Source organism: Phoenix dactylifera, chromosome 2 (genome assembly GCF_009389715.1).
Source record: "Phoenix dactylifera cultivar Barhee BC4 chromosome 2, palm_55x_up_171113_PBpolish2nd_filt_p, whole genome shotgun sequence".
NCBI lineage: Eukaryota > Viridiplantae > Streptophyta > Magnoliopsida > Arecales > Arecaceae > Phoenix > Phoenix dactylifera.
In genome coordinates this window covers 10,265,507-10,291,110 of record NC_052393.1, presented here as the reverse complement: position 1 = coordinate 10,291,110, position 25,604 = coordinate 10,265,507, and the positions used below count along the sequence as shown (strand labels likewise).

Here is a 25,604-nt window from a genome sequence, read left to right as displayed (position 1 = left end):
AATTACAAGTATACATGATTAAAATATAATTTAATACAAAAACCATCATAAAAGAATTCTTGCATCTTACTTATCTTAATCATTAGCATATCATACATGTGTACAGAATATCTATAATTATGTAAGCGGGTGTATAAAGATTCTTACCTCTATACTGAGAAACCAGACAAGCTAGTCATCTGTCCATACCACGATCTATGAATTAAGGTGTGCAGAACCTTACTCGACATCCTCTTGTCTAGAAGATTATTCTTTTACAGAACCAATGTAACATTAAAATCATCCGCGATGACCGACAAGCAAAAACCCTCTACCAGTCTAGTAAGAGATCCACTGCCATGTAGCAACCTAGGACTGCCCACAGAGTCCCTTCTACCCAAAATTTCTCTAAATCAACAAGAGAGAAAAACACCAAGATAGAGAGAGAAAAGAGAAAAAAAAGAAGAGAGAGGAGAGAGAGAATAAGAGAAGAAGAAGAGAGAACTATGAGGCTCTCTCTCCCTTCTTTCTGAACAGAGGAAGGTTGCCTCAAGCGATGAAAGTTGCCGGTGAACAGCGTCCCTTGGTGGCGTCCAGCAGCAAGCCTACAACGACAAGCCACACCCGGCAGTGACCGGCCAAAGCAAGAAAACCAGCATAAAACAAGGAAGATCCTGACTTGCATCAATCTGGCAACTCGCCGGCCGAATTCAAAGTGGAAACGGTGGCCCAAAGGCCGAAAAAGATAGAGAAGAAGGATTGATAACCATACCTTACCTCCAGCGAGCTCTAATGGCCGAATCGACAGCGAGATCCCCTAGAGATCCTCTACATAAAATCTGAAAAAACCTCTCAAAATCGGCCAGAATGGAGGATGGCTTCGAATGTCGGATGTCTAAAAAGAAAATGATGATATTCTTTTATAGAAGAGCCCTAGGGCTTCGCTCGATTCTGGTGGCCCTAGGGTTTTCAATGTTCGTCAGAAGCAGGGAAGTGATAGAAGTCTTCCTCCCTGCCACACATCCCAAGCACGTGATACGGCCTAGTCGATAGGAGTCTTCCTTCTTGCCACACGTACCAAGAACGTGATGCGACCTAGTCAATAGGAGTCTTTCTCCCTGCTACACGTGCCAAGCACGTGATACGGCTTAGTGGTTTGCCCAAGCCCAACTCTTTTAAAAAACATATGGGTTCTTACAGTTCAACTTTAACAACGTGTAATGCCTTACACATACCTTGGTGGTCATCATAGAAATATGACCCAAGACCAACTCGGAATGTTATTGCACCCGCATAAACTTTGTAAAGTTCACCTTCAAAATTTTGGAAGTAATCCTGGCTTGGAAAAAAAACCATGGCATCACCAAATAGGTGGAACTTGGGAAATCCATCTGGCCAAAGTAGCAACTCCATGTGATGGCAATTTATTTTGTCATACCGTGCCCATGAAACACAAGATTGTTCACATTCTCGGTGAAGTTATTCAGATTGTAGATTGTACTCAGCCATCAAAAGCAGCTAAACTATTATAACTAACATGTTACACCCCACCCCATCCCTCCCCCATCTAACATTGGTGTTAACTATTATTTTCTTTTCTTTCCATTCTTTTGGTGACCCCTTTATTTTAAATTTTATATGGTTGTGCCCTTATCTCTGCAACAGATCCCTATTTCTTTCTATATTTCAAGTTGTACATAGGATGTGCATTTCTGATATTTTGTAAACATGAGATTCTTCTTTTATCAAGATTTGACACGATGAAAGATAACGCTAAACAACCATAGACGTGTGATGTGTCTTTCTAAAACAAAAAACTCGGTTTTCTTTTAATTACGGAGGAAGCGATGGGGAAGAACTGGAGAGGCGGGTTACGTAACACAATTATAAATTGTCACAATACATTGTTCCCACCACGAAGAGGAAAAAAATAAGATAAAATAATATGCTAACACAGTTCCTTATGTTCTTTTCTTTTAATATTCTTGGTCCCTACGACTAAGCAATGGTTAATGGTCCAAATCATTCTCCTTTTATTTACCCCAACTTCCCGGTAGAAACAACAGGGTCACATATAATTAGTTGAACGATCGATGCAGGATGACTTATATTTTGTCTTTTGTTGAACCCCGTGAACAAGATCATGGACGCGTACCAACTCCCAATGGCAGCAAGCCCTCTCATAGGCTGCTGCAAACACTGTGAAGCCTAACTTGAACAAATCTCGGGCTGTAGCTTTGGAAGCATTCTTAAGGACATCTTAATTTCAAAGTGTCTTGGAGAAAACGAAGCATCTCTTTGAAGAGACCCAAAGCTGAGTGGATGTCAGTGCCTTGTCTCCGTCTCAAATCTGAATACTGGAGTCTGCTGAGGTTTTTGAGGCCGAGTTTTGAATTAGGTTTAGTATTGTAGCTGAAGCTTACGAGGAGGGGTACTGAATGTAAAAGAAGAATGTAAGAATTTGAACATATTAAAAGAACCGACCATATCCAATATTCGATTATCAGCTTGAGATTCTGTAACCCGAGATAGATGGAAAGAACAAGGTTGAGAGACAGTTCACTCCTTTCACGGGCACTGGTCTCTTCTTCCTGGCTGTCCCCAGGCGCCAAATCTCAGGGCTCGGAATGATAGGTCTGGTCGTGCTAATAAGAGAGCAGCACGCTCCCATTCGGAACCACTCTTAATTTGGATATAATCAAAAGGGTTCTCGTCCGAATGATACATCCCGAACCCTAACCAAGATACCACTGGATGATACATTGCAGAGGGAAACGTATCTAATCGAATCGTATGCGACCAGCATGATAGCACGACAGCCTAGCAGCAAGAGTTTTCGGATTGGCAACGGGGCATATGGATCATGCTGGAAAACGAGACATTTGAGAGAGACAAGCTATTAAAGATCTGGACTTGAGGATGGAACAAAGGAAATTATGTAGGGGGAATGAACCTGAGAATACTGCCAAGTTGCAGTTCCAAGTGGCCTCGAGTTTGTCGGTCCTGTTCATTGTAGTAATTTTCACAAGTTATGGCTCCCAATTAGGCATAGATCCTACGTAGGCCTTGTTCCAACGAGAGAGAGAAAGTAGGTATTTTATGGATCTCAATTGAGTTGACCATGCATCCCAAGAGGTAGGTTGAGTTTCTTGAGTTGGATCTGCTAAGTGACTGAGTTGAAGGCTGCTGAGAAGAACCTCTTGTTAAAAACAATCCATTTTATCAAAGAAGAAATTTAATTACGTCTCTTAAGTGGACTTGATCATTTCGTAATTGGTTGGAACCCTCTTTAAAGCATATACTTACTGAGGTGAGGTTCCAATCTCGAACCTAAAGGAGATTATCATTTTATTTCTCGAAGAAAAAAACTAATTGAAGATATATGAAGACTTGATATCTGAAGATATCTATTTATTAATGAATGTAGATTGTCCTAGTTATTTTCCCATCCTAATTTGTTTACACTGCAATAATTCTTTTCTCTATCGAAAAGATTAAAATCCCATAGCTCCATTGGATTATCGGTTTGTTCACTTTCAGCAATTAGATTTTTCAAAGTAGCAATATGAGGGCACACACAAATAAATATTTAGAAATTTAAAAAAAATAAATTCATCAACAATTCAAGTGGTTTTCGATAGATAGAGTGTAGAAGAGATGAGGCTACATAGCATTGAGATTTTAAAAGTTTTTATTGAATTGAAAGTTATTCTTAGTAATTATATATTTAATGTGCATGTGAAGCATGCATACATGTTTGCTTGCATCCATGTGTGCATATGTGTGTGTATCATTAAAATTGTTCTTAATAATTATTTTACTTTAAAACTACTGACAATTTTAGTAGAAAAATTAGAAACTTGTGAGTTCAACTCTTTTTTTTTAACTAATATAATATATATACTAAGGAAGTTATCAGCCCACCAACAGTATCAATTCAGTTTTATTCTCAAATGAGCTACAACAAGTTTTTGGATTAAACTTGTGAAAGGTGTAATACATTGACCAAAATGAACTGCAACAAGTTCTAGGAGCAAACTTGTGTAAGGTGTATTACATTGACTAAACATTGGCTAAATATTGCAGTAAAGATCAGCAATCTTATTATCAATAAAATTTCTGAAGTTGCATTAAGCAAATCTTATTCTTATTTGCTAACAAGGAAAATCACTCTAATTCAGGTTTGAGATTTTATGGTTTACATGCGTAAAAATATTATGAATTTTCTTATGGTTTCGTTCAAATTATTTACTAAAATATCTCTCTATACATAATATAGTGTCCCACAACTCTAACACAACCTTTCTTTTTCACACAATCTTTTCTTTTGTTTGTTTCTAGAAAAACATTCGCCGTTCTATTGGTCCATCCTATTTATAAAAACTTTTCTTTTGATTCAAGTTTCAATCTCTTTCAGCAAGAGAGAAAAAAATTCCAGTAGCCAAAAGATGGTTTTAAAAATAATGGCGATTGTAGTGGTTTTGGAAAGGAACCTCTATATTATACAGTATTTAATTATATCATTGCCAATATTTAACTATTATCCTTAATTTATAATAATGCCATTTTCTAATAAAATAATATTTCTGTCAAAATTCAATTTTTGGCCAATTTCCTCCCAAAGAAAATCTTCTCCACGTGAAAAATAATTTGGACTATTGTCTGTTATTATCCATTATGACACCCTTAAAGGACCTGCTATATCTTTTTGCAACTTACAAATTTATTAGCGACTTCGGCATTGATCCCTTTTAATATAATAATCCTATTACCGATACCTTGTCAAATATTTGACGTATTATTATCAATTTTTTAGGAATTTTAAAAAATATAACTAAATTTAATGAGAAATGGAACAATTCATATTTTGTCTTGCATGCAAATAAAACTAGAATATATTAGCAAATAAATAAATAGCTATCGTAAAAGAAGGGATTTCCAAGTGGACCAAAGATATCCCAAGAAAGTAGCCCAAAGGCGGCCAATTCAGAGAATGGCAGTCCCCCTCCCACCACCCTCCCCCCTCGCATTATTCTTTACGTTTCTTTTATCAAAGTTTGCTAACTATTTGGTTCTTGACTTCTTGAATTGATCTCGTCATCCTTAGCAAAGACATCGAACTCCCTATCATCACAGTCCAAAAATAATTGAGATGGAGTCCCATTCAACTCGGCTTCCCCACCTTTCGGTGTCTACAATAATAACTTTTTTATTTTTTTTGGTAGGAATCCAATAACTACGTCGACCAGACAACAGTTGACAAGTAGCTGGATGTGGACTGGCCTCCTCAAATCATTTGAGCATGGTCAAACGATAGACTCCCTGATGTTCACTAAAAAATACGCTATCACAGGGGGGGGGGGATAGAGAGAGAGAGAGAGAAAAGAGAGTTGTGATTGGGTGATAGTGGGAGACCGAGACAATAATGTAATACGTGGACGATGATAATTGAAGGATATTTTTTTCATCAGAAGATAATTGAAGTATTTTTTTAGAGCTCGATCACGCGTGAAACCGAAGTTTTCTTATCGACGCGTGCTCTCTTACAAGGTCTTTGATGCTGATAAAAGACGTATGTCATCGCCCATTCATTGGTTCTTTCATTCCAAAACCACAACGTCATAAGATCATATCGTTTACAGGGTCCCCAAACCTAAACAGACACATGAACGCCATGTCTACTGTTGACTGCCTTATCCACTTCACATATGATATATATGGCCTTGGCCTGTTAGGGGATTATATAGTAATCCATTAGATGTTATATACATTGTCTCAAATTGTTTGTAGTTACATTGCCAGGAAGTTGGTCTATTTATGCTGAGCTGGTCGGATAATAATGGAGGCCTCTGATAATATTGTTGAAGTAAACGAGTCATAAGTTTAATTATGATCATTGAGCTGTTTGTTCAACTCTTTGCCAGTTTGATTTTGTGATACTCTTTGGTATTATGGTAGTTGGAGCATGACATAGGTGATAACGAAAGGATCTGTTCAAGAGTTTGCCACGAGTCTACCTAGGATTGTCTAGCTGTTGTTTGTACTTGTTATTTGAGTATGCTTACGTGACGACGTGGTATCTGTACAATGATTGAGGGATGACGAGAAGGATGCGTTTTATATATATACATATATATAGCAGGTTTCATTGCTATAGTAGTTGCGAGAACGTGGAACCTGTTGTCATGATGCACGAGTTATTTACGTATCTCAGAATTAGAAGAGCTTCTTTCGTGCAGGTTGCTCTATTGGAAGTAGGAAAATATGACGTTAAAGACGAAGGATTAGGTTTAGCTGGAATACATGGAAAAGTTTGGATGATGTCAAAGGAAGGTAGTATAAAAGTATTTTTATACCGTGTCGGATAGTTTGACTCAATGCGTTTCACGGGAGTTCTGATTCACAAATAATTAACAAAACATTTTTCGGTGATTGGCGGAGGAAGCATACTAACTTTTGTGCTTTTTGCCTTGCCTTTGGTCCGAGTCAGCTAACGGCTGTCAATGGGCCGGTTCAGGCCTGAGAAAGTCCAGCCCAAGTCAAGCCTGGGTTTTAGGCCCTGGCCCGACTCGACTTTCGAGTAGTGTTTTGGACTGAGCCGGGTCCAAGTCGGATCTATGTTTATTTTCAGAAAAGAGCCCAGTTGGGGAGGGGGGACCAAAACATGAGGCACCGAAATTTTGGGCCAAATTGGAACAAGTTTTCGTGGTCTAGGCCATCGGGCGGCTAGGACAAAGGAGCCGTGCTCGTCTTAAGAACTCGCTAAAGAATGCAGTCGGCAAACGTGGAGCTTGTCTATGCTTCTTTGCACATTGGCACCTCGGCCAACGCCATTTAAAAAGGATCTATGCATTAAATGTGGCGTCTTCAGGCAATTCGTTTTTGAGGGAGACTTTTGGGTCTATTATTTCTGATTTCTATGATGATGCATCGAGATGTATGCTCCATAAATGGACTCCACAAGCACCAGCGGCGCAATAATTTCTCTACTCGTGATTTGAGCCCTGTTTGGCATTTGGTCCAAAAATATTTTTGGATGGAATAACCGTGTTTAGTACAAAATTTGAAAAACTGTTTTAACTTTATCAAAAAGCTAAAACAGTTTTTTGGAAGAAGCTTCAAAATGAAATTTTTTTAGAAAGCACTTTTAATATGTGTCAGAAAGTTACTTTGATTTATAATTTTTTTTTAAACGAAAATATTTCTGATAAAATATTATGATTACAAAAAATGTTTCTTTATATTATAAAAATCTTCAAAAGTCCCAACAAAGGAAACAAAAAATCTTAATTGGCCTTGACTTCGGCATAATCAAGGTATTTCTTTTTTTCCAAAACTCTTTTTTTTTTTTTTTTTCTTCTTCCCTTTATTTCTCTCTGTCCCGCCCTCGTCACGGCGGCAGCCAAGGCGAAGATGGAGAGCACGAGGCAAAACGATGAGGCGGTCATCCACCCATCCATGCGGATTGCCTTCAATATGTAGCAGTCACGTCTCCCGAGTTCCTGAATTCTAAGTATACATGTTTTTATGTAAACATTTATCCTTCGCGTACACTTATAATGAAATAACCATCAAGCTGATAAATTTTGGGTTTGCTGGTTGGCTTTTCGCTCCTTCCAGCTCCACGGTCGCACACAGCTTTTAGGTTCAACCTCGAGAAAAGGGCACTCCAGTTGTTATGCCAAATGTAAACAAAGTTTTTTAATAATACAAGTGAAAAAATCAAAATTAAATATATTAACCTATCACAGATTTACAAAATTATAAGCATTCGTCAAATTTTCTATCTAATTGAATAAACAAGGTAGATACTTTCAGTCTAAAATAAGACTATCGACTAAAAGGCTCTTTGGTCATTATGCTTTTTCGTAAGATTTGCAAGTGGTTTCACAATCATATCACAGAGCTACTATTACCTTTTCGCATTGGTTTCGGCTAAGGCTCGGCGCTTCTCTTCGTGGTCGCACTCTGGATCGCACAAGACGGAAGCTAGATTTGGACCCATTTCCGATAATTGCCTCTGTTCCAACACCAGTGGCAGCTTCCTGAGTTTATCTAAGTGGCTTCCCAAGATTGATGGGATCCGCACACACCACGCCAACTTTTGCCCATTTCTCAGTATCACTATCTGTGTTGGGCACAGGGCTACAAATAGTTGGGTTGACCAATGACCCCGCCCGACTCAGTTAGATCCGATCAAATTCATTTTATAAAATCCATAGAACCAGATCGGTTCCAAAATTGAACCCATTTGACATTTTGGGTCGAATATGAATTTATTAAATTTTGATCCAATCCAACCCGATCGGTATATTTTTGGGCCTATATCAGGTCTTCTTCGGACCCGCCCCAACCTGAATGCAGAAGGACTTACAGAATTTTATAGCTAACAAGAATTTGATACTAGTAGTATTTTGATCAATTTTAAATTCTGCTAGCCTACATGGTACATAGAAATAACTATGGTACATAGAACCCATTTAACTGTTCTTAGCATGACTAAATTCTTAGCAGGTTTCTGCTGCTACTTCTAAATTGGCTTTCTTGAAGCTCTAGAAGTTGTGCATAGGTTTTGAGAGGTGGTCTTAGTTTGCTACAGATCATTCTCCATCATTTTCTCCATTGAACTTTGTCCAGGAAAATATACAGGTTCAGCAAACGGCAATTAGGAGTGATAGTTTGCAATTCATTCATGTTGAAACACCACCCAGGATGGGCAAGAAACGCCTGTAGTGGCAGGCGCTGAAAGAGTTCAAACAAGAGTTACAGGAAGCTGGGATTTTTAATGGCATTTGACAGAAGCCAATATGCTGTCTTAGGGGTGAAGGATGCTTACATCTTGGGAACAGAATTTGCAGAGGACGGTTTATAAGATGCTTACGGTTTGGGATTTAAATTTTGGCTTGTGGTGAAGCCAGACCAAGAGGTCCATGCCATCCATGCATTTTGAGTGAAGGACTGATTACATTGCTTTTTTCAGTAACAACTCACTTTTTTTAAAAAAAAAATTAAATCAGAAACATAGCTTTCTATAAACTTACTCTTCGTTCTGCACAACTAATTGAACTTGTATGCCATAAAAGGTACAAAATACTAACTAAGTGAATGGTTAATTTTACTGGCCTAACCCGGATTCGATCCGGTTCCAAATTTTTTGGATTAACACCGGGTAATTCATGAATATGACCCAACCCGGATGGTCCATTGAGTCTAATAATTTTGGCCGTAGACCCAATCCAATCCAACCTAATCTTTTATGAATTTGGATCCAATATCAAAACCGAAACAAAAAATCGGATCAGATCAAGGTCAATCATGTCAATTTGATCTTACCAGACCTAGCTAGGCGCATATGTAGATCGAATTAGCTAGCATTTCAAATTATCTTCGAAATACCAGCCAAGTCCCATATCGCTATCGCGTCTTCAGAGCATCCAGTCCTTTCATGCACGTTCTTCTCTTTATCCCTTATAAGGGACACTAACGTGGTCCGGGCTCTCGCCAACTTTGGTCCATTGAGCTACTTGAACAGAAACTCCAATGGCCTAGTCTGCATCCAAAGCTGTCTCTCTTCTCCTCCTCCTTATCTCATCTTCCTCTCTTGTATCATCTCACATCGATGACATTGGCTCCCAAAACTCCAAGGGCCCCTCAAACCAACCTTCATCACTTGCATTGCCAGCTATAACTAAACCGCAAAATGGATCCACCATCTGTCATCCAGTAAAGCTTTTTGTCTCCATTACAACATTTCAAACCCTAGGTACCAACTCTCCCCCCTCCTAATTCTCTATAAATACTGAAACCAATTACCGACTAATCCACTACAGCACTAAACCACTTCCACAGTTGCATACTAGAGTTATTGTGGGCATTATTGAAGCCATGGCATCCAAGCCCTCAGCCTCAGCTGCCCTCTTCCTTGCCCTCAATCTCCTCTTCTTCACCCTCACCAGTGCATGTAGCAACTGCATCAGCCCAACCCCGAAGCACCCCACGCCTAGCCCATACCCTCCCTCCGGCTCCGGCTCCGGCTCCGGCTCTGGCTCCGGCTCCGGCTCCGGCTCGGGCTCCGGCTCCGGCTCCGGCTCCGGCTCCGGCTCCGGTTCCGGCTCCGGCAGTGGCAAGTGTCCTGTGGATGCACTTAAGCTAGGCGTCTGTGCCGACGTGCTGAATGGCTTGATCCACGTTAAGCTTGGCAAGCCACCCAAGCTGCCCTGCTGCTCTTTGCTTGATGGACTCGTCGACCTCGAGGCTGCCGTCTGCCTCTGCACTGTACTCAAGGCTAACATTCTGGGGATCAAGCTCAACCTCCCTATCCACCTTAGCCTGCTGCTTAACTACTGTGGAAAGAATACCCCCAAAGGATTCCAGTGCCCTTGAGCACTCCAAGTCTTTCGATCTCTTCCTTGGTTCGATTTGTTGTGTTTGAATTCTCATCCAGAACTGTAATTTTTTTCGTTTTTTCTTCATGTTCTCGTATGGAGTTCTTGTGAGTTCTTGCTCTTGTGTCACTGCTCGTGATCAACATTCAATGTATTGGCAAGGAAGGAGATGAGACAGCACGCTCGAAGAGCTGTTATTGGTGCTTTGAATTATGTGTTGAAGTCGCAATTGCTTTAATAAAAGTGTATTGTTCAGTGGTATAAAATATATATATGAGCTTTGGTATATAATGAGTACACAAGGACTACATGGATTTTAAGTGATATTTAGAGTATGCATATTGATGGAAAATTCTAGTAAATTGAATTCTCATATGTGGAAAAGAAATCTTTTGTTATTGTTGATAAAGCCACTGGTAAAATATCATATTGAATATATAGATGTGCTTACATGAGTTATCACATATAACATTACTGATAATCTTGGTGAATAAAGAATTAGAGGTCAATAGAGTTAATTTTGCATATAGTCATATTAGCACAGAGTCTTCTAACTCATTGGCATTTGGAGTAAATCCTTTTGAAAGAAAATCGATCTAGATTGTCTAATCAAATTACTAAGAAAATCTAGAATAATTCACTTTTAATTAAACCTAGATATTTTGGATTCTAAAAAAGTTATGGAGATTATGCACTGATCTTAAACTTGACTATTGGCTTAAGGGTTAGTAATGGTAAGTATATTGATGACATTGGCTTCCAAAACTCCAACAATCCCAACACCCACCTGCCCCTCAGAGAACAAGGACCCCTCTTAAAGGGCCTAAGGAATTTTCTTTTTCTAGTAGAACAAATCCTTGATTTAATTAACACCTCTTGTGTCAGATAGATTACTAGTATTTGCTTTCGGATATCGATCGGAAAGCCGTCCGTGACTGGTGCAGCCTTGGCATAGGAGTTTGAATGTTTGAGCGGCTCCCTGCTACTGGTTCCAACTGGCTGCCTTTCTCCAGATCCCCCTCCGCTTCCGCTGTCTTTGTTCCATGCGCTTCCCGAATCTGATTGTTGGGATGCCATGAACTGCGGCGCTTTGCCCCTTCTGGTGGAACTGTCGCCTTCAGCGTGGTTCCTAGATGGGAACTCAGGTTTTCCTCCCAACTGTTCCATTAGTTCAGCCTTCAACGCCATGTTATGGGCTTCATCCACCAACCAAACTACTTGCAGCCCGATCTTCTCACGGATCTTTGGTTTCAAGCCATTCAAGTATCGTACCACCTTCTGTGGCTCCGTTTCATTGAGGTTGTTTCGTGCGGACAACCTAAAAAACTCGGCAGTGTAGTCAGCAACCGTCCTACCGCTTTGGGTGCAGTTCTGGTACATTTGAAAGAGGCATTGTTCGTAGTCAGGCGGTAAGAACCTCTCCATTAACAATTGCTTTATCTTCCTCCAAGTGCGAACTGGCGCCTTCCCCTGTCGTTGTCGGCTCCTCTGCAGAGTGTCCCACCAGACTATAGCAATACTCTTAAGTCGGAAGGCCACCAGCTTCACCATCCGGCCCTCAAGAACCTCCATCATCTTGAAGAACCGCTCGACTTCAAAGACCCAATCGAGAAAGTCTTTAATGTGCATATTTCCATTGAAAGTTGGGATGTCTGCCTTCAATCGGTACTCATCGTACCTCATGAATCGTCGATTGACACCTCGTTCACCCATCTCTTCTAGTCATCTTCTTCATATTGAGGTTGATGTTGGAAACGATCTCGACGTTCCTCATCACGCCTCTCATGCATGCCTCCTTGGGGGCCTCGAGCGAATCCTCCGGCTCCAAATCCAAAATTGTATCGATTGTTATTGGTGTTGAGTCCCATGCCGACGAGCAACTCACGGATCTCCGCCATCTGTTATCGCTGCTCCGCCATGAAACCTCGTTGTTCCTCAATCGCCGCCCATATGTCGTCTTGCCCACGGGCGATGTCGCTGGGATCGCTTCCATCGCCTCCATGACTAGACATCAAGTCAAGCAAATTCTTGCTCTGATACCAACTGATGCAGTGAAAACGATGGCGAAAGAATTCAGCAAATGCTGAATTAATAAGACTCAAAGATCAATTCCAGCGAGCTGAAACCGATAATTCTAATAATAATTTTCAAAACTTCCAAAACTTGGGAAAATAGATTTTATTCATTAAAACAAGAATGCCTCTAAAGACGATGTTCCCTCCTTCAAATGGACCTTTCTTCTTCTAAAATTTAAAGTCCTAACCAAATTAAAATTATATGAATGAAAACTAAAACAGACCCTAAAACAAACAAAGAAACAGAACAAAAGATGACGTTGTACCAAATAAAAACAGCAACTATTCCAAAATAGAAATTATTCAGCCATCCTTTGACAGAATTTCTGGGATTGCCACGCACTCACAGGATCTTCGGATCCTTGTGCTCGCAAAGAAAACTAAAGAGCAGGCAAAATACAGGCATGTGACCATCCCAAGACTGCCTGGGGCTTGTTCACGCCCAAGATCGGCTCGTTCCGGCTAAAGTGATCCGAGTTCCAGTGGATTGGTTCGTGAACGAGCTGGTTCCTAAACCGACTTTGAATATGATCTGGCTGCAAAATCTAGAGGAGCTCAGCTTGGCTTAGAAGCTATATGTGCCAGGCTCGAACAACTTGTACTCGGTTCCGCTTGAGGTCAAGCAATCCTAGAACCTAATGAGCTAAGCCCTAGTTGTCTCAGCTCTGCTAGACTTGTTTGCAACCCTAAACGTTGAGAAGCGAATGAATGCAAATTAAGTTTGCAGCTTTTGTCAGACAACACGTAAGACGCTAACGAAGTTGTTCGCAGTGTATTATTTTATTGAAAAGTGATTGGAATCCCAATGCTCATCCTGCAATGTGAATGCGAGATTGACCACGCCACTTCTTCGTCCCATCATTGCTGGCGAATGATGCCTGTTCATTCACGGACGGGCGGCAGGAATATCACGAGCTGCTTTCTCCTGTGCGAAAGCAGAATTTTCCTTCGATTTATATATACAAGTCATAATGATCTCAGAACTCTTGGTGCGGATATACTATCATATCATGTGATGCATGCCAGGGGATAGACTAAAATATAGCTTAACTTGCCCCCCAACCTAGAAACCCTACAAAACAGCCCAACCTTCATCACTTGCATTGCCAGCTATAACTATACCGCAAAATGGATCCACCATGTGTCATCCAGTAAAGCTTTTTGTCTCCATTACAACATTTCAAACCCTAGGTACCAACTCTCCCCCCTCCTAATTCTCTATAAATACTGAAACCAATTACCGACTAATCCACTACAGCACTAAACCACTTCCACAGTCGCATACTAGTGTTATTATGGGCATTACTGAAGCCATGGCATCCAAGCCCTCAGCCTCAGCTGCCCTCTTCCTTGCCCTCAATCTCCTCTTCTTCACCCTCACCAGTGCATGTAGCAACTGCATCAGCCCACCCCCGAAGCACCCCACGCCCACCCCATGCCCTCCCTCCGGCTCCGGCTCCGGCTCCGGTTCCGGCTCCGGCTCCGGCTCCGGCTCCGGCTCCGGCTCCGGCAGTGGCAAGTGCCCTGTCGATGCACTCAAGCTAGGCGTCTGTGCCGACGTGCTGAACGGCTTGATCCACCTTAAGCTTGGCAAGCCACCCAAGCTGCCCTGCTGCTCTTTGCTTGATGGACTCGTCGACCTCGAGGCTGCCGTCTGCCTCTGCACTGTACTCAAGGCTAACATTCTGGGGATCAAGCTTAACCTCCCCATCCACCTTAGCCTGCTGCTTAACTACTGTGGAAAGAATACCCCCAAAGGATTCCAGTGCCCTTGAGCACTCCAAGTCTTTCTCTTCCTTGGTTCGATTTGTTGTGTTTGAATTCTTATCCAGAACGGTATTTTTTTTTCATTTTTTCTTCATGTTCTCGTATGGAGTTCTTGTGAGTTCTTGTTCTTGTGTCACTGCTCGTGATCAACATTCAATGTATTGGCAAGGAAGGAGATGAGACAGCACGCTCGAAGAGCTGTTATTGGTGCTTTGAATTATGTGTTGAAGTCGCAATTGCTTTAATAAAAGTGTATTGTTCAGTGGTATTTTTGTTGTTTATGATTTCTATCTCTGACGACCCATACGGAAATGTGTTTAGTCCCACATTGGTTATTCGCTCGGTAGATTTTGGTACTTATATAAGATCAAGGAACCAAATAACTTCTTATGTATAGAGCTCAGGTTTAAGATCATTAGGAATTGTGGCAGAAATATATCTGATAAAATATATATTTGAGCTTTGGTATATAATGAGTATAGAAGGACTACATGAATTTTAAGTGATATTCAGAGTATGCATATTGATGGAAAATTTTAGTAAATTGAATTCTCATATTTGGATCGAGGATCTTTTGTTATTGTTGATGAAGCCACTAGTAAAATATCATATTGAATAGATGTGCTTACATGAGTTATCACATATAACATTGCTGAAAATCTTGGTGAATAAAGAATTGGAGGTCAATAGAGTTAATTCTGCATATAGTGATATTAGCACAGAGTTTTCTAACTCGTTGGCATTTGGAGTAAATCTTTTGAAAGAAAGATCGATCTAGATTGTCTAATCAAATTACTAAGGAAATCGAGAATGATTCACTTTTAATTAAACCTAGATATTTTGAATTCTAAAAAGGTTATGAAGATTATGCAGTGATCTTAAACTTGACTATTGGTTTGAGGGTTAGTAATGGTAAGTACACTTTATATAATTGAGGCTAAGGAGATCTGGAAATTTTGCTCCAATCCTATACTCAAATATTTAAAATTTGAATTTTTTTAGTCCCAATGCAAAGTGATATTTCGGTTAGAAATCATTTAGTGTCCTTAGAGTATTTGTTGGGTTAGATCAGAGTGCGCAGTGAAACTATGGTGGTTTGAGATATTTTGAAATTGGTTAGAAACAATAATACTTTGATCTGAAAGTTATTATGATAGAAGACCTGAGCTAGAAAAGGAGAATATGGTAATTTTTGGCTACTGAAAGTAGCTATGCACTTTTCACCGATGAACTCTTCTATTGTTAACAACTCTTGAGAAGATTTAGCGTTAATGGATTGAATGTTTCTTGGTTGGGCTCGAACCTAGAATGTTTTGACATAGATCTTCTACTTCTATCTCTAAAATAGTTAATCTATTAATTTGAAGAGATCTTATGTTTTCCTAGGATAAAGGTTGATTATTAAATTATGGGCAAAGTTAAAAGAAGAAAGATGATTGTAGATTATGAGATGCTAAGCTTCCGCCTATTTCTGTTAAGCCGATTATAATTTATGTGTGGAATTAATCAAGAAAAATTAATTTTTCTCTAATAGGATGTGTATCCCCGAAGAATAAATATGTATTGAATTATATTTTGATCCAATTGGAAAGAAAAAAAATTCTTCAACATACTCAACTCGAATATCTCAAAAAAAATTTAAAAAATAAAAAATGATGAAAATAGGATTTAGGTTCTCTTTTCTTTCATTGATGATTCAAAAACTTAGAACCTAGCTTCTATTTATAATAGTAAGATACGTCCTAGTATAATTCGGGTAAGATTTCTCTTCTAGTTAGAACAGCACTAGCTTTACAAAAATAGACATGACTAGTAAAAATAAATACGAAAAAGTTAAAATCCTACCATATATAAATTTATTCAATTGAGATAAATTACATAATCAAATTTGAAGAGAGAGTAGAAAATGTAGAGGACAAGGAGAATTGAGAAGTATTTAGTTCCTACAAATCAATCATAAGAAAAATGGAGAAACACAAAGATATTCCGTGATGCTATGAAATCTGGCAATAGGTACTGTTGATCTTTGTAGATGGAGATTTAATGCCCATAAATTGCTAACATTTACTAGCGTATCACAGTGATGGAAGAGGTCCCGAGCGGAGTAGTCCTGATGGTGGAGCATAGCTTGGGATCTCTTCTAGCTATGGAGCAAGCAGAACCTCGATGGGAAGTTAGATCATGCAGTGGGCTTCTTATGCAAGAGCTTATCGGTGGTGAGTTGTCAGTGTCGTCGTATAACCAAGAGGGTCGACCTGCCAAGTAGATTTAAGAGCTTCTGGTGGACGGTTGATGCATGACCAAGCCAAGCAATGAGCCCCAACGGTCAGACAAGTGTTGAAGCTTTGCAGTGGTGGACCCAAGCTAGTTGTTGGGTCGACAAATAATAAGGTTAGTAAGCCTAGGGTGGTTGATGATCTAGTTGGTGAGCAAAATACTGGAGGTGATTAGATCTATATGGATATGGCACTAATAATCTAATGGGTTTTGGTCCCTCGCATTAATAGAAGAACCAAGCCATGAGATCCTGTTGAGGCTATCTGAAGGACCGGGAGATTGATCGTCAAGAAGAGGCCAAGGCACTAGAGCAATCCCTAAGAGGTTTTGGTAAGGAAGGCTATGAGACAACATTGTTGGAGTTGTAAAAATGCGGAGCCTCACCCAAAAAAAACTAGTTAAAGGTATTTTTTTGAATTTCTTAGTTTTATATAAGTATCGCATAATTGATATTGAAGTGTGACGATGTAGGAGCTCTTCCTTGGAAATGAAGTGATGGACTTAGAGGTGGACTGGATAGAAGAGGATGAAGCAGTGGAGAGAGCCCAGGGAGGTCTTATTGAGGAAGGCCACAAGATTGCACTCTCTGAGGTTATTTGGTTCTCCATAATTGTAAAAGCACGAGAGCTCACTCAAAAAGGATCGTTAGAAGATGCTATTTGGATATCTTGACCTTGTATAAGCACTCTCACACATATCCATCCTCCATATAAATCATGATATATATCCTCGACGGATTAAGAGTTCAAATGTCATCAAATTTAATCGCAAACAACATGATAAGATCATTGTCAACTCCAAAAGGCCCAATGCTAGCTGCAGTTACCATATAGTCCACATGGGCCATGGATTGGTTCCATTCTGATATCATTTGTACAATCAAAAATCTCACCTAAAAGGACTAACTGAATGGTATTATTTAGATTTTTTGAATCTCTACAAATATCCATGCAAGATCTTTCCAAGTGATATGTAGTAATACATGCCCATATGGGTCCTTGCAATAATGTTCTAATTTTGCAATTCTCATCTTTATTTTTTGTTGTTGAGACTTGGGCTTATGCTGTCTATATATATGTTGGGGGACTAGGTTCTGTCTGGAGTGCCCACAGAGAAATTTCAACGTCGGTGCTGGAACTGCCATCCGTGCAGCACACTCAATACATTCCCTTGCGTCTATACATGGCGTCCATCAAAATGGGGCCATCTTAATTTCCTTGCTTTTAATGCCACCTAAAGCGAACTGGATGGTTCTTTCTGTCTCTCAAGAGTGAACGGGATGGCATGTAAGAACCATGCGGATGGTAGTTCCAAAGCCTGCATAGAAATATCTGTGCAAGCATTTGAAGAAGAAAGCTGGCAATAGTCATGACAAAAAATGTTGTATTTCCTAGATAAATACGTATCTAACTAACATTTGTCGGTCTAGGTCAAAACCCGCCCAACTTGTAGAGGATCGCTATAATTGGATCGTTGAGGAATAAAGCCACCAAATCAATCACTAGTTCTGCAGTTCACGAGACATTTCACTGTTTCATGGGTTCCAACTTCGAAAGGCACGATGTGCTATCCTGAGTGCATAAAAGAACAGATGGAGCAATTGTTTGCTCAGTTGGTTGGAACCTCTCCCACGGGGATCGGGTTTCAAATCCTGGATACTGGTTAAAATCGAGTTTCTCTTAAACCTTCGGCATTGTTTAGAAGCCATAGAGAGTGCATATATACAGAATAGAATAGACAGTCACTTTGTGCAAGAACGGCCTGTTCTTGCATTGCTTGTGGGGAATTCCAGGTATTAGCATAAGTCCAGGACATGCATGAGTCAGTCTAGATCTGAATCAATCTTTCTAATCCTTGTAGTCACTTTATTCCTTTTCTTCTGTCTTTTTCTTGCCCTTTTTTTTTTCGGAAACTGTCAAGAAGAGATGAGAGTGACTTGTTATATGATTTGTAGCGCTTATCTTTTCCTAAGAAGAATTATGCACCGTAATTTACCATGCACTGGATGTATGAAAGGTATCAAACCTTAGGGGTAATAAAAGGTTGTTATGAAAACTTAAGAACCATATTAGGCCCGAGTATGTACCGGAATATTATGTTCGATTCTTGATTACATAAACAGATCAATATTAGCTTAATGGTTCTTCTTAGAAAATGCCCGCATGTGGTTCACCTATGATAGCATATGGTTCCATTAGGAGCCATTACAGCAAGATGTCTCCAAGATTTGTCCTCCTTCTGAATTCTAATTTTTTCTCTAAAAATGATTCCATATATTAAGTTAATAGACTATGGAGCTTTGCATTCTGATGGCTCCTTTTAACTTGGAATTAACCATAGTATTCCCTCGTTCTTTCTCTTGAGAATGTGTAGCTTTGATGAGTAGTCATTTTTCCATACTATAGTTTCATGGAGCAATGCATGAAGTTCCCAAATAAGGATACCATACCGTCAGGCAAATTCCTCATCACTAGATTGTTCAGTACCACTTTTAGTGCAAGAACCCAATCCATGGATTCTTAGAATATATAATAACTGATATGGCATAAACAATTCAATCATAATCACGGAAAAAAAATTATATATGTACATACGCGCGTACATGCATGCATATGGTCATATAGATTCCTTCACCAGAAATCCCGATGAGAGAAAATGAGGGGTTTAATATAGGACCATCTAGTTTGGGCTCCACAGTCATCACCCAAGCATTACTCTAAAACTAAAATACGATTACAGAAGCAGTCTTGCACGCAACAATTAAATTATCACCGTTCTATGGCAACTTGACCATCCGAATGCTGATCTTGTGCTTTGCCAGCTAAAACACCCTTGCCCAACGGATTCATATTGCTTCCTTTGTCTTCCTTCCTCCCCCTCCGAGGCCTATAAATACCGAACCCAGCACCAACTTCCATTGCATAACTTTCACAAAAACCAGAGCCTGCAATTTAGTGAGTGCAAGCTATGACAGCAGAAGCCATGGCATCCAAGCCCTCAGCGTCAGCTGCCCTCTTCCTCGCCCTCAACCTCCTCCTCTTCGCCTCGGCCAGTGCCTGCGAAACGTGCCCCAGCCCAAGCCCTTCCAAGGGCAGATGCCCCATGAACACCCTTAAGCTAGGTGTGTGCGCCGACGTGCTGAAAGCTTTGATCGTTAACATCGGCAAGCCACCCAAGAAGCCCTGCTGCACTCTGCTCGAAGGCCTCGTCGACCTCGAGGCTGCCGTATGCCTCTGCACTGCACTTAAGGCCAATATCCTGGGGATCAAGCTCAACATCCCCGTCGACCTCAGCCTGCTCCTTAACTACTGTGGGAAGAAGGTACCGAAAGGCTTCCAGTGCCCTTAAAAAGAAAAAAAAACAACACCATCTATTGCTTTGTGCGTGGATTATAATATAAAATCATGTCGTTGTCTTCTTGCATGGTGCGTCTTTGGTTTGGGTTGTTTATTAGGGAACAGTACAACTCGTGAACGTGATCGGTTCGTGCAATAATAGTTTGATGTACACTGTGTTTGGTACTCTCCTACTGTTGTATCTGGAGATTATGTAAGAATAAAAGTACCCTTTGCTCTTAGTAAAACAACTATAGTACCAACATTTGCCAATGAGACTTTGGTCCACCGGATGGCAGAGGGTGCGCTGGGAAAGGTACTGACTGGCTTGAACTCATCTGTAGATCCGGGACACGAGCGGTACATGTGAGCAGGGTCACACTGATTGGGAATTGCAGTTTTTCTTTTTATTAATTTTAAATTATGAAAATCCTGATTAGATGATTGAATGACGATAATTAATAGATTTGATCTATTTAAGGATATAGCATTTGACAAAAAAAATTTTGGTCTATCTTCTATTTTGATCAATCTCCTAAAACATGAACTCAGTCAAAAAAATGAATATCCTATAATACGAAAAGAAATTGAGAGATACTTGGGAAGTCTCAAACTAACAATTCTCCAAAAGAAGGAAACTGAAAACTTTTGACCTGGGGCACCGAGTTGCCTTTCCATTTTTCTTCTTTTTTTTTGTTATTGTTGTTAATTAATTCCCTATGATGCAGATTTTTTTTTCTTCATTGAATGTCTCAGAGACAACGAAGATTCTAGCTTTTTTTTTTTTTTATGGCGAATGAGATTCTAGACTTTTTATTATTATTATTATTATTATTATTATTATTATTATTATATATATATATATATATATATATATATATATATATATATATATATTAAGTCATAACCCTGTTTAAGAATAGTTTGATTCATCTATTACATGGCCATGTAAAAGGGCAATAATCTTCCTTTTATATTAGGAAATCTGCTAGTGTACACCAACTAAATCACGCATGTAGATTTGTCCAACCATAAATAAGCTTCACAAAAAAGCTAATTAATTGTTTTTTTTGGGGGTACATCTCTGAAGTTAGGTGTACAAGCAGATCTCTGAAGCTAATTGGTAAAAGACTATTTCTTCTTTAAAATGTTGGAAAGTTATTAATTTTTCTCATTCGAATAATGAAAGAATTTTATCTGATTGGTAAAATTTTAGGAAAGGATCATGAAACTTTAACTCTAATTAAGGAAGCAAACCTGCCCTATTTCATCTTGAAATTTTTTTTTTTCTTTTGTTTTCCGTTTTTGGTCATGGGGGATGAGAGATACAGAAAGCCATCCCGATGAATGGAGAATTTACTATCATTGTCATGCTCATGTGAATTAGAGAGTTTTGTAACTTGTAAATACAAATTTTTCTAATTGAGTCAGCCTTAATGTTATTGGTGCAAACGCAACCAATGCAACGTTAAAAAAAGACAATTCTTAGAAGACAAAAGGCTTCCGCTGAAGTCTCGTAAACTTCTACTTTCATAGACGCTCTTGTGAAGGAAATTGCTTGGGCATGGTCGTGTTGGCAGCATCAAGTTGCACCTCCCACGAGTAAATCTCATGAATCCGAGGCTTATTTTAGGTGGTACTGGTAGCATGATGCTATTACGTGTAGTTGCATTTAAACATTCGAATGCAGATGGGTGTGTTAATCAAAGTACGTACAAACTTGGTTTTGGCTGGTTACAATTTACTTGATCAAATATTGTTGAAATCTTTATTGGGTGTATTCGTACTCGTCAGATATGAATCGTCCATCCTAGCTAAATAATATATATATATATATATAGTTCAAATTAGACGATCTAAGTTATCTAGAAGTCTTTAATTAGAATTAATCAAAAGTTCTCATCATCCCTCTACAGCATAGTGGAGGAAAGACACGGAGCCTATCTTGAATAGTCCCTCTACAATCTGTTGAATAACATGATGCAGCTCATTTGACCCGGCAGCTGGTACACAAGTCCCATACCATATAGTGCTGTAGTTAGTCTCACCATTGTTGCCGCCAAAATCCGATTTGATAATTTGGAGATGTGTGGAGGGCATAGACCGATCTGCAGTGGTAGAAAATGAAGTGCAAAAAGAAGAGAAAACGAGGTCGATCGAGTTGCTGGCCATGAATTTATAAGAAAATATAAAATATATAAATAAATCTACCTCATCCTATAAACTTAATTTTTTGGAATAAGTGGTGATTTTAACATGGTATCAGAGCAGATGTCCTAAGTTCGAACCTTATCTCCGCACTCTTTAACCCCATTATTAAAAATTTCATATGTTGGGCTCTCCCATTAAAAAAAAAAGTCTGGCCCACATGTAAGGAAGAGTGTAAGAAAATATAAAATATATAAATAAATGTACCTCATTCTAAAAGCTTAAGCTTTTGGGATAAGTGATGATTTCAACAGAATCTTCCAATGCTTAAATCAGATAAGACTCTGAAAATAGGAGATATAAAAAAGATAAAGGAGAAGAGAAAGTAGAGGGCTTCTTGCTTGTGTTCGTACCTTAAGTCTTGAGCTTTTTTTTTATAGATGAATCAAGTAGAAAGCTATTTCTTTATTTTTCTTATCTGGTTCAATCTAAGAATATGAGTCTAATTTAATTTGGTTCCTATCAATTTATGATAGACGGGCTTGATTTTGACATAACAACCACCAACACATGCTTAAAAAAATTAAGCACTATTCTCGGCTACATGGTAAATCATCACAAGCTATTCCATGTTCAAGGGGGATAGCACTACTGCGATGCATCATTGTCATGATCAAAGAATCAACGATTTTATGCCGGGTCACTTAAGAAGTACCCAAGAATAAATCCATGGAAGGCCCCACGGACGTAGTAAACAAAGGACCCCAGATCCACAACACTCGACCTAAGATGTAAACAAAGGGCCCATTCGTGTGAACATCAGACCAGCTGGTACACCATATACGGACAATAATTGAAGTTACCATTTGGTTTGTTGACAATTTTTTTTTTTAATTCCTACTTCTCTAGCATCAAACTATGTGATCAATTAAAATCTCCGAAAAAGCTACGTACTGACTAGTATGAAAACATCCCCACCATATGCGACTCACGTAGGATGGACCCTACTTCGCCTACTGCATGGTCTTGCAATTAGTCACTAATATTTCTTTTGTACATGATATAACTAACTAGCATTATAATCAAACATCCAAATTTGCAGAACCACTAATAAACTTCATAACTAAACCTAACTAAATGCTAGGTGTCCGATACGCTCTTTGATGCTATATAGAAGATTATTTCTTCTTTTAAATCTTGGGAAGTTGTTAATCATCTCATTCTAATAGTTGAAGGATCACAAGTAGTTAATGAAATTCTAGGAAAGTATTGTGAAAAGTCGACTAGCAAACCTTTTTTTAATACATTTGTATCTTTATTTTTTACTTTTGGAATGTTGCACATATTTGAATGCGTTGGGGCAGGTTTTCTTTCTTGTTTTCTTTTACACAAATGAGACAAATCTATCATATAAGAAGGGAACAAAACACAACATGTTTTCTTTAAACAACATGCCATTGGGTGGCCTCTTTCATAGTCGATTAGACCCATTCTATGGAATTCCTCTACTCGATTATTAAGAATATGCTTTTGCATTTGCTTCCGTTACCCAAAAAAAATATATATATATATCCATGATAGGTTGCTCGGTCTCTTAGATTTTAGTTGCAAAAGGCAGACCTGGCTACAAGTAATAATACTGGTGGACCATGGAGTAGGAAAAGCCAATCTTGAATTGATTTAAGGTTGTCATGACAAAGTATTGAATCTAATCAAAATACAACTCAGCTCGACCTATCTAATTTTCTTAAGTTGATTTTGGTAGATGGGATAATTTTTGGAAGGTTGTTCCATTTACCATGGACAGGATAATCTACTCTATGAAATAAGTTACTTTTTGCTTTTGATCGGATGGATAAGTGGAGTAAGTGAGTGTGTGGATTTTCACAATTTTCTATATTTTATCTTTAAGATAAAATTATCCTTCACTTTTTAGTGCATATAAAAGAGTGATTAAGGATAAAATTATAGTTAGGAGGCATAATTAGGCTTCTTATTTCAATAAGGCTATTTCGTGGCCTTTTAAGGTATTTGGCAGGATAACCCTCGCTTGGAGGGATTCAAGCCCATTTAGCCCCTGCCAAATCAAATGCAGCCTTGGTATTCTACAATGCAACAACTCGGTGGTGCTAGAGTATTCTATTTAAAATTAACAGAGAGAATACTCGAGTGGCAAATTTGAGAGAGATTCATATCTTTTGATCGTAAAAAATTCTTATGGTGGAAATGCCCAGGTCTAAATACGGTGAAACATCTTCCTCGTTCCAAGCTTCTAACTGAAACTAAAGCTTAAAAATCTGTGGAAAAAATAAAAAACAACATGAAAGGCGAACAATATTTTTTTCTTCGTAAAAGAAAAATTAAAGAAGAAAAAGAAAGAGAGAAAGAAAGAAAGAAGATGGACGTCGGCAGTAATAGGCCAAACCGAGCAGCTAGAGCGGTGTCCAAGGTGCTCTTCCCAATACTTGTCTATCGTATACCACCTTGCAGCACCGTCGTACAACTTGGAGGCGACGTTGATATTTTGCGAGGGCGGTCATGGGCATTTGCCAAGGTTCCTCGCCCCACCAGCACAACCCTCCAAGCCATTTTCTGTCCTTCCCTCCTCCTGCCAGCTAAAACAAGCATTGCCCCCACCTAGTTCACATGGTGTTAGCTTCCTTTATCTTTCATTCATTTTCCTCCTTCCATCGAAAAACGAATACAAAATCTACTGGTCCTCCATTCTCCACTAGAGAGGTAAAAATACCTACTACCTTTCTATAAATACCCAACACCTCTAATGCAAAACCATTCCATCATAAACACCACTAGCTAGTATTGCTCCCTCTCCCACTTAGGTAAGGTAGGTGTTTGTGATTACCAAGCCATGGCATCCAAGAACTCAGCATCGGCTGCCCTCTTCCTTGCTCTCAACCTCCTCTTCTTTGCTCTGGTTAGCGGCTGTGGTGTTTGCCCTGGCCCAACCCCCAAGCCCCCGAGCCGCTCCAAGGGCAAGTGCCCCATTGACACCCTCAAGCTAGGCGTGTGCGCCAACGTGCTCAACGGCCTCATCAACCTCAACCTCGGCAAGCCACCCAAGAAGCCATGCTGCTCTCTCATCAAAGGCCTCGCTGACCTCGAGGCCGCCGTCTGCCTCTGCACCGCACTCAAGGCCAATATTCTCGGCATTAAGCTCAACATTCCCGTCGACCTCAGCTTGCTCATCAACTACTGTGGGAAGAAGGTCCCCACCGGTTTTCAGTGCCCTTAAACTACTAGCTTGCTCACCACCCAAATCCCCTGGTCTCTGTCTGTGGTCTTTTTAATTGCTTGCATATATAGTTTCAGGTATAGATTGTTTGGGTTCGTCGAAAAGGTTCTTGTTGGTTTTGGTTTTGTTGATGTAATGGCTGTAGCTGTAGTTGTTACTGTTGTTGATTTCGGAGCAAGGATGACGAATAAGCCTGGTTAAACAACAACTTAAAAAAAAAAAAATCATGTTATTTTGTGTGGGAAATGGGCGAAGAGGGGGTGCGTTGGCGGAGGGGGGGGATTTCATGTTATGTTTTATATGTAAGACGGGGTTAAACTGGGTTTTATTTATTGTGTAATGCTTTCCACATTTAGACAATGAATGCCTGCTTTATTTTGACGCT

The 25,604-nt window shown here is 39.5% G+C and overlaps 3 protein-coding genes and 1 pseudogene across 4 annotated transcripts; all 4 read left to right on the top strand.

The window, feature by feature from the left end:
• Window positions 1-9,787: 9,787 nt before the first annotated feature.
• LOC103705146 lies at window positions 9,788-10,634 on the top strand (annotated as a pseudogene).
• A 3,061-nt stretch (window positions 10,635-13,695) lies between these two features.
• On the top strand, window positions 13,696-14,474 carry LOC103705145 (14 kDa proline-rich protein DC2.15-like). 2 transcript variants are annotated; one of them, XM_039120844.1, is made up of 2 exons: window positions 13,696-13,883; window positions 13,914-14,474. In XM_039120844.1, exons 1-2 carry the CDS (start codon window positions 13,735-13,737, stop codon window positions 14,212-14,214), a joined length of 450 nt encoding a protein of 149 aa, XP_038976772.1. In that variant the 5' UTR covers window positions 13,696-13,734; the 3' UTR covers window positions 14,215-14,474. The 2 variants fall into 2 exon arrangements, with proteins under 2 accessions (XP_038976772.1, XP_026659686.2); XM_026803885.2 differs by having other exon boundaries at window positions 13,696-14,474.
• A 4,883-nt stretch (window positions 14,475-19,357) lies between these two features.
• On the top strand, window positions 19,358-20,094 carry LOC103705144 (14 kDa proline-rich protein DC2.15-like). Its single transcript, XM_008788769.4, has one exon. It carries the CDS (start codon window positions 19,451-19,453, stop codon window positions 19,829-19,831), a length of 381 nt encoding a protein of 126 aa, XP_008786991.1. The 5' UTR covers window positions 19,358-19,450; the 3' UTR covers window positions 19,832-20,094.
• Window positions 20,095-24,746: 4,652 nt separating this feature from the next.
• On the top strand, window positions 24,747-25,604 carry LOC103705143 (14 kDa proline-rich protein DC2.15-like). Its single transcript, XM_008788768.4, has one exon. It carries the CDS (start codon window positions 24,836-24,838, stop codon window positions 25,217-25,219), a length of 384 nt encoding a protein of 127 aa, XP_008786990.1. The 5' UTR covers window positions 24,747-24,835; the 3' UTR covers window positions 25,220-25,604.